Here is a 9,421-nt window from a genome sequence, read left to right as displayed (position 1 = left end):
ATGGTACATAGACACATTTAGTTAAACTCTTCTTTAAAAAAAAAAAAAAACAAAGAAGTTAAGAGTTGACTTAAGAACCCAATCAAACACGGCGGCTGCAGATTAAAGTCTCCGAACACTGAAATTGAAATTCTTTCACAACAAAAAGCCACAAATAATCGACATAAATAAGTATCTAACTCCGAGCTCTCTGCCACCGGAAAAATCCTCAGATCCTCGCCGGAAGAGAGAAGTTCACCGTCAAAATCAATGGAAGACACTGAGCAGAAACAAATGTTCCGCGACATCGTGCTCCAAGTCGTCATGGTCCTCTTCTTTGTAGTCACGTTCCTGGCCATGCACGGCATCCCTCAGAGGTTCCTCGCCTGGCTCCGCCTCCCAAGGGGACGCTCCGTCCGAGCCAAGCGCCACTTCGTCCGCAGCGCTCAGCTCCTCGCTGAAGCCCGAACCGCCAAGAAGAGCCGATCCTCCAGCTTGAATTCGCTCGCAAACGAAGCCCTAACCGAAGCAGATCGAGCGATCGCGCTCAATCCAAGGGATGCAGCTTCGTACCTACTCAAAGCAATGATCCTCGATCTGCAAGGGTTCCGGACCTCGGCGCTCGATGCAGTCGACGCGGCGCTGTCGCCGCTGGCAGCAAAGTCGCTCGCCGCGGAGGAGAGGGGTGACGCGCTGGTTAAGCGAGCGGAGCTGAAGTTGGCAGTGAGCGAGCGAGGCGAAAGCCGAGTTGACTCGGCGGTTGCCGATTTGACCGAGTCGGTGAAGCTGAACCCGAAGAACGCGAGAGGATGGTGTCTGTTAGGGCAATGCTATGAGGAGAAGGAAATGGAGGACGAAGCGAAGAAGGCTTATAAAGAGGCTCTTGAATTGGAACCGAAGCTTAGTGTGGCTGAGGAAGCGCTCAAGAGGTTGAGTTCTTCATAGGTGTTTGAAATTGGTGTCTTAATTACGAATTTGAATTTTCAGATTTTAGAGAACTTCATAATTTCATTTGTATGCTGCAGTTTGGTTCTTAATTATGTACGAAAATGGTGCTTAATAGTATCACATGTGCACTAATCATTGGATGTTATGTGCGAAAATAAAACGCTGGTTGATGTATTGAACTGAAACATCTGTAAGAGGGTTTGCAGAATATAGAGATCTGAAATTGTATAGCGTTGAAATTGACGGAGTTCTCCATTTTTTCGCTCAGTTTCTTGGGCTTATGTTTAGGTTTACGTGTGTACGATGCTCTGCGACGGGGAAAATGAAGTTTGATTATCAGTTATCATTACCAGTTATGATTTATGAATGAAAAAGATGTTAAGATAACAAAAATGGAAAATTTTAGGATGTGAGATTTTGTTGATTATGCAGATCAGATGAAGAATGAAGTTGCCCGCAGAACATTCAGTTAAAAGCACAAAGACAAGCAAACATTTGAGGATCTCACTTGGCAAGTTTGCATTGCATTATAAAGAGGGTTAACTCACACCTGCACTAACATTGCATTTGGTGTGGTCTCACCTTAAGACAGAGGCAAAGATATAAATCAACTCGTGCTTTGCAAGGTGAGTAGACATATCATTTCATTATATTCATGGATAACACCAAGAAATTAACTACTTAAGGGCTAACCCCAAGGTGTCTGACCTTCTCCATCATGGTTTTAACTTTTGACTTTTAACCCAACCACTTGTATCACTGGTCAAAGGTGCAAAATGCAAAACCGTATTGACTATAAAAATATTATGTACGCACTAAAAATCAGTCTCTGTATATTTGTTATAAATACATGCATTGTTAAACCCATTTTTAACGTGTAATTTATATTCTAACATATATTTTATACAAATAACAGATTTATTCTATACGAATAACAGATTTTTTGTGTACATGTAATATAATCATTTGACTATGATGGACGCTACTTAGATTTCTGAGAATATGATCTGAGATATCAAATGACTTTCACTTTCTGCTATGATGAAGGTACCGTCTTTGCCACTTTAGCCTTTACCATATTCCTACCGGAAATGCAATCCAAAAATAAAATAGGAAAGATCTTCTAGTTTACCTTGTCTATGTCCCTATTTAACAAAACCCAACTACCTAAGAATAGAAATAAAAACTAACTAGTGCAAAATGAGAAGTAATTACTGAAAAGTGATTTTAGTTTTTAATGTAAATGTACGCAGAAAGACATGTATATTCAAAAATATTATTCGTACACTAAATTTAGTCACTAAAATCAGTCACCAACATGTGTATAAATACATGTGTAGTTTAATTTATTTTTAATATGTATTTATATTACAACATGTATTTTATAATGGAAGCTGACTTGTGGCTGATTTTCATATCCATGTAGCATAGTCAATCCCCACATTTATACCCAAAAAACAGAAACAAAAGCTCAAATCATGTCCCATCTTGTGGACAAAAAGGGAGCAGACAGTTGAAATATATATATATGCAACAATACAATACAATAAATAACCAGTCTCAAATGGCATGAGTTAACTGATAAAAATTATCAACTTGCTTTGAATAATCTCATAGCCTATATTTCTACCTCCCTAGATGAGTGACGGCCAACAAAGAAAAACCGTTGGGATCCTCAAGGTTTTGTAACTAATAAATAGTCTACTCCAACTTGAATATTTTCTTGAATAGTAGTCATGATTCAATCAATACTCGAAGCCTATATAACCACCAAACCCACCCCTTCCCACACCCGGGCGGGGCACCCCAAAACACATACCAGTATTTGTCACAGTTCGTTTATGATTTCTCCATTATCTTGCTGCTTGTTCATCTCCACACTAGCTTCTGGATCTTTGGAAAGCAATTTTGTTGAGTTCCCAATTTCAACAGATCCATTGCCATTCATCACCGGAGAACCTTCCTTAACCAATACTTCTTTCTCGCAATAATTAAGCAATATCCCATTCTCAGAACTCTTCATGGCTTCTGAAATGAATGCTCCATCACATTTTGTTTCCTTGAAGCCAGACTCATTGCTGATATTTGCATGTGACTCTACCCCAGGATTAATATTTGCTCCAGCGCCTGCATTTTCAGCATTACGGCCAGTCTTATCTTTAGAGAATTTCCTTTTTGAAGATTTCTTCCTAAATCGCTTCTTTGGCTTTGGGGGTTTTGAAGTCTCATCAACAGGGGGAACAGTTTCTGCTGCCCGTTTCCGGCATGGAATTACTGTCAACTGTGAATGACCCAACTGGTTTTGGGAAGAAGATGCACTTGATTGGATAGCTAGCAGAGCAGTTCTAGCTGCTTTTATTTCTGCTTCTTTCTTTGTTTTTGCCGCTCCCCCAATATAGAGAATACCGCCAATGTCAACAGTACATGTAAATCTGGGTGCTCGACTTGGTGTTTCATCCTTTTGGCTGTGATACATGGGCATTGCATAATTCATCTTCTGCGCATACTCCTGAAGTAAGTTCTTGCACAATCCAGTTTCATGCTGGAAGAAGTGGCATCAACATGGTCAGAGGCAACCATACACAATAACTAGAAAAGCTGTAATAGAATAGAATGCAAAAAAAAATTTTTCGGAGAAAATACAATCATGAACCCCTTACATCGTGCAACAAAGCTATAAGCTGTTGAAATATTACATCAGATGAAGTAGTAGAAATAAGTGGTATTAATAACCGAGACAGGTGAAATACACAGAACAATTCTACACATCTCGAAAAAATTTAGGCAGCCTTTAGATAAAACGAAGATATGAACCACAGGCAGTTGTTAGACTTAATAAACATCCAACTCATTCTGTTAACATTTATGATTATTGGCTATGAAACATTTCCATGCACAGATATGCTATTCAACAAATATATCAGCCCATAGTCAAAATGGACAAAGAAAGAGTGGCTTTCAACAGTGAGGACTACATATTAATGAGTTATCAAAAACTCAGGTTAAGCCATAACAGGAACAAAACATTAATGTTTTGGGTCTCAGCCAATCACCTCCTACATCATTTCCCTTGTGCATAATCTTATGGTAATTACCAGATGATTACTGCATTGAATTCTTATAGTACAGAAATAAAATCTCTTCATACCCAGGCAGACAATTTTCTAGCAATCAAAATCATATTTTATCTTCAATCTTTGCTAGTAGTAACAAGAGCTGCTAACAGCCTAGCAAGCAGATAGAGAATTGTATAAACAGAAGGCCCTTTTTAAAATGCTATTCGCCAGTCAAGATCTGTTCTAAACCTTGTTAAAGAACATTATCTGACCCACTGATGGGATTGAAAATTATGAGTGGGAACGACTTTAGAAGGGGAACTTGTGTTATGAATTAATGGAGAGTATCTTGTAAAGCTGTATTTTGCTGAAACATGATACTTGCACCACCAATTAGTAGACCATAAGTGTATGCCTTCCCTTCTCTCACATTAAAAGATAAACTTTTAACATTCTCTCTTCTTAACTTTCATTTTAACTACTAATAAGGGAAGGTATATACAAAATAGTCATATTACATTTCTCGGAGAACTGCAATTGAAGAATTCCAGCAGGCGGGAGACTACTGCATACAAAAGAATCGAGTAGGGTTGTGCAGCACATCTCATGAAACTAACATTGATTCCACTACACTATCTACAACCAAAAGCCACCGTATTAACACCTTCACAAACAAAGTGGGGCCGATCAATCCCTATCAGCAACCCAACTGTAAAAGAAAAAGGCATCATGCCACCAGGCCACCACATATCATACACCAAGAAATACAAAGATTACCAGATCAAGCAGAGGACACTAATTCCACCAACAGATAGACTAGATTTTCCAGTGATAGAAGAGTACTCAACACTGCCAACAGACAGGTCACTCTGCCAACAACCTCCACCATACACAACCAACCACTTCATCCCGGTGAGGTTCCCCCACATGCACACCTTAAACCTACGCAACCACAGTTATGCAACAATTTTGGCAGTTCAGCAAAACCCTAGTCAGAAAACATTCACCAAGAAAGAAACAAGTCTCCAACCAACAAAACGGAGTGTTTTTCTAGATTAAGAATGACATATAACAATAAAAGGGAAGCTTTATTTATCAAAATATAAATGACACAAGATTAGGAAACCATTCAAGGACCCCTAACTAGTATAAAGTTACATGGTTGCATATAGACTATAGTACTAATTAACTCACAAGAGCATCATACCATTAAGCTAGACAGAAATATCATCAGAAGGGCATTTAAGAGGAATCTCTTGTAGACAATAGAAGTTGTATTAATCAAGTGCAAGAGTTTTGTGATAAGCATGATAAGTATTTTTTTCCTAACAAAATAAAAGGGCAATCAAATAAACAAGGCATTAAGGCAATGCACCACAACCCAGCTGCAGAGCATGTAATATAAGAAGGCAAGTTAACAATTAACCAAGGGAAACAAAATGAAAACAATGTGACATTTGTGTAATTAAAGTTAAAACAGAATAAAAATCAACAGAATTTTCTAAAAGCAAAGAGACCTAACATTAACAACAAAAGTTTCATACTGATTAAAAGTGTAAAAGACTACTCACAACAGGTTGTTTAATGGATTGGTTAACTTCATTAGTCTTGGCCAGCTCCATCAAAGCAACCTCAGCAGCTGACTGCTCCGCCGCTTTGCGGTTGAAGAAGCCGGCGAGAGAGTCATACCTGACATCATTGACTATCACTGTGGACCTGAAGGAGGGTTCATGAGAAGGCCCTTCCTTGATAGTTTCATACACAGGTGTTGGAAGCCCCACCTTCTGTGCATACTCCTGCAATCTGCTCTTGAACACATAGCAATTCGAAACACCTAACATTTTCCCCCCAAACAATGGAAAAGGAAAAAGTGTACTAATTAATTAGAACGAGAAATATGCATCCAAAACAAAACAACCTTCTGCTCCGTAAATACAGTGTTACAACTAAAACCAGTTTCTTTCTTTTTCTTTATCCCGATGAATGAAAATTAAAGTAGATATCTTGTCGATAGTATTACAAAGAGGGGGAAATAGAAAAAAGAAAAGAAAAGAAAAGAAAAGAAAAAGCTCCAATCAAGAAATAAATGAGACAATCTAACAGAAACGAGAGAGAGGGAGAGAGAGAGAGAGAGAGAGAGTACCTTGGAAGTCTTCATTAGTGGGCATAGTGGGCATGGGTGAAGACGAGGGTTGATAGTCTGTGATTGGGTAGTTTCAAACTGAAGAGTGATGAGTATCAGTGTTTTGGTTTGTGTTGCGTGACTGCGTGTAATGTGTGTTTGTGTTTGTGGGAGTGAAACTGTGAAAGTGGAGAGAAGAGAGAGAATTGGTGCGTGTGTTGTGTGCTGATGCGGCTGTGGGCAAATCCAATGCCGGAATCTGCGCCGCTTCGTGGATGGGACGCGTTTGCGTTTCTCTCTTTCTTTCTTTCGTATCATGCAATCTTATAAAAGCCCTCAATCACGATTCACGCCCATCCGAAGAGAAGAGTATTTGATTGTAACATAAAGAGAGAAGTGATTTTATTATTACTTGTTTGTGTACGTATAATCACAAACCCATGCCCTATTTATACTTGTCCAACATTCTCCTTTTCAAACTTCATTAATATGAAGTCTACCATGGGGAAACAAAGCACCGCATATATTTAATATTGCACAGCCCAACGTTAACTTGATGGACATTCATACTTATCGTAACAATTTTTTTGCTAAGTATATATTTTTTTGTTATTTTTTTCAACAACCAATAATATTTTTAAAAAATAAAATAAAAATATAGAGATCAAATTTTTATTTCTTTTTTTATGTGTATTTTTAAACAGTTATCTAAATATTTCTATAAAATTTGTGGGGTTAATGAATCTAAACTTGAGAAATTAATAATAAATTGAGGTTAAATTATCTAATCATTTGTAGAATTGATTAAAGTTAATAATTAATGATTGACTTTTTGAGTAAAATGTAAAGATTGTGATTTGTCCTACTTGTTTAAATTGAAATTTAAGGCACCTGAATAAGACATAAGGATTGTGGTTTGTCTCACTTGTTCCAGGTTAAGTGGGAATGTTAGCCTTGTTTTGCCCATAGTGAGGACGATGGTGTTATCACATTCACCCATAGAACAAAATTGAGTATTTGATAAAGAACTCGGGTTAAGAAATCTAATAACTTATAAAATTGATTATAGTAAATGATTATGACTGATTGTGGTCTGAATGACCGATTTGGCAAGGACGGTGGTCTCATCTCGCTTGCGTGTTTGAGATTGACAAAGATTATTGAGAGGCAAGGTGAGAGGTTTGTTCCGCTTGCGAGGCAAGGTCGGAGGTTCGTCTCGCTTGCGTATTGATTTGGCACATGCACCGGGTAAGGACGATGGTTTCATCCCGCTTGTTTTGTGGTTGCGGTGTGACGTAGAGAAGGTGACAAGGTACTCTTCCTCTGAGACTAGCTTATAATAAGCTTGGAATGTTTCTCTTGAGGAATGTGGTGGGTTGTTTTGTCCACGTTCTCTCTTATTGCAAGGTAACAGGGCACTCTCCCTTTGAGACAAGTGACATGACACTCGATAGAGTGATACCTCCAGTGATAAGGTGACAGGGCACTCTCCCTCTGAGACCGGCTTGCTATAGTCCGGAATAGGTTTTTCCTCCTGAAGATGCGCAATTGAGAGACAATGTCCAAGTTAGTTATGGGATGTCTCGGGTTATGTTAGTTTAATAGACACGTGAGTTCATGGCCAGTAGGACAGACATGCATCATGTGCATTTGTTTGCTATTGTTTGAGTGTGCATATTTATCTGGATTTACCAAACTGTATATTTCTGTTTAATTACTAATTGAAATACTTGCCATACTTGTTCTCTACTTGTGTTTGCTTTGTATTGTTTATTGTTTGTATATGATTTTATTGTTGAGACATGAAACTTGGGATTAATGATGATTATGACTATGGGAATGAATGAGATCGATGATAGATCAGAAAATGCTAAGCATAGCGAATTAAACCCGTATTGATTAATGTTTGTGATTAAAATTACTGAACTAAATGATGGACCGAACAATTGTAGTATTGGAATTTGGATAGTAATATATTGAAAATGATTGAAATTAGATATAGATATGGAATTGAAATTTAGTAACTTAACTCTGTTTAGATTAGAAAGAACCCGAGGTTTGAACCTTACGAGTTTGGAGAGTAGGATTGTCCAACGGGTTCATATAGTTTTACACAATCTCTATTTGGAACTACTACCTTTGAGTTCTCACCCATTGTGAAAATTGTTGATTTTTCAGATAACAGGACGTGACGCATTTTGCTGAAAATGTGGGACTCGTTGGTGAAGTGAAGAAGACTTTACTTTTGAAGTTTATTTTGTACTTAGCATATTTCTCCACTATTGAACATGTATTAGTTTACTTTTTTCTTTGAGATTTTATTTTAGAGAAACAGAATTGTATTTTGTACATCTGGTTTTATAATATTTTCTAGCTGGCCTTGTTTTCGCGGGTCAAGACTAATAATTATTATGTATTCTATCCAAACTTTTATATATATATTCTGCTTTAACATATGACATTCACTCGTATTAATGTTTTTCGTATGTGAGTATCGGTCATTCGAAGTTTTAATTTCTTCACGGGTTCTTAGTTATGATGTTATTCTTCTATATCTATATTATATATTTTTTTAGGTGTCGTAATGTCTAACTATCTTTGATTTACGATTTAAACGTAAAATTTTGTGTAGTATGATGTTACATGACGCATGATAAAATTGATACTCGTAAAAAGAAAAATAGATTTTACTCCTAGATCATAGATATCGAACCAACTCAAATTTGTTAAAAAATAGCATATGCAAGACTAGCATTTATGGGGCTGGCAAGTCTCAATAGTCAAAATTGCTACCAACTCTTTTTGTGAGAATTGCTTTACGTGTCTCGTCATATTATCCATTTTTCAAATTTTGGTTTTTGAATGACTCCCAGCTTGTATGGACTCAATTTGTATCAATTGACTAACACGTTATAATTCTATAGAACTCTACTATAGTCTAAAGGTATGGGCTTGAGCAAAAACCATAATAAGTTTTGTCCGTAATCATACTCTGACGCTAAACCAAATATTTTGTCCCCAAGTAAATATTTTGTACACTTCATGAATGTGGCGTAAAGATCGAACTCAGCTAGTTTTTCCCAACCACTCTAATGGGTAATGGGGCTGTCGAGGCACTATTTTTTACTCTCATATCATATGATTGTACATTTCAATCTTTTGCTCTTCTGATTTTCTTTTTCTTTTACTATAAGGTTGACAAACAAAAAAAGTCTAAATTTGCTATGAATTTATGAGATATTTATTATCCAAATAACCTTATTTAAAATATTAAAATTTTTAATGTATTCAATATTTTGAGAAAAATTGATCACGT

General features: G+C 37.1%; 2 protein-coding genes across 3 annotated transcripts; one reads left to right on the top strand and one right to left on the bottom strand.

The window, feature by feature from the left end:
- LOC107606221 lies at positions 38-1,194 on the top strand. Its single transcript, XM_016308239.2, has one exon. The coding sequence runs from the start codon at positions 250-252 to the stop codon at positions 922-924; it is 675 nt and encodes a 224-aa protein (XP_016163725.1). The 5' UTR covers positions 38-249; the 3' UTR covers positions 925-1,194.
- LOC107606220 (double-stranded RNA-binding protein 1) lies at positions 2,388-6,461 on the bottom strand. 2 transcript variants are annotated; one of them, XM_016308237.2, is made up of 3 exons: positions 6,127-6,461; positions 5,555-5,817; positions 2,388-3,469 (listed from the first exon to the last, which is right to left on the bottom strand). In XM_016308237.2, exons 1-3 carry the CDS (start codon positions 6,158-6,160, stop codon positions 2,756-2,758), a joined length of 1,011 nt encoding a protein of 336 aa, XP_016163723.1. In that variant the 5' UTR covers positions 6,161-6,461; the 3' UTR covers positions 2,388-2,755. The 2 variants fall into 2 exon arrangements, with proteins under 2 accessions (XP_016163723.1, XP_020962175.1); XM_021106516.1 differs by lacking the exon at positions 5,555-5,817.

Source organism: Arachis ipaensis, chromosome B07 (genome assembly GCF_000816755.2).
Source record: "Arachis ipaensis cultivar K30076 chromosome B07, Araip1.1, whole genome shotgun sequence".
Classification (NCBI taxonomy): Eukaryota; Viridiplantae; Streptophyta; class Magnoliopsida; order Fabales; family Fabaceae; genus Arachis; species Arachis ipaensis.
The sequence above is the reverse complement of the archived record's forward strand: the minus strand, read 5'-3'. Positions and strand labels throughout refer to the sequence as shown.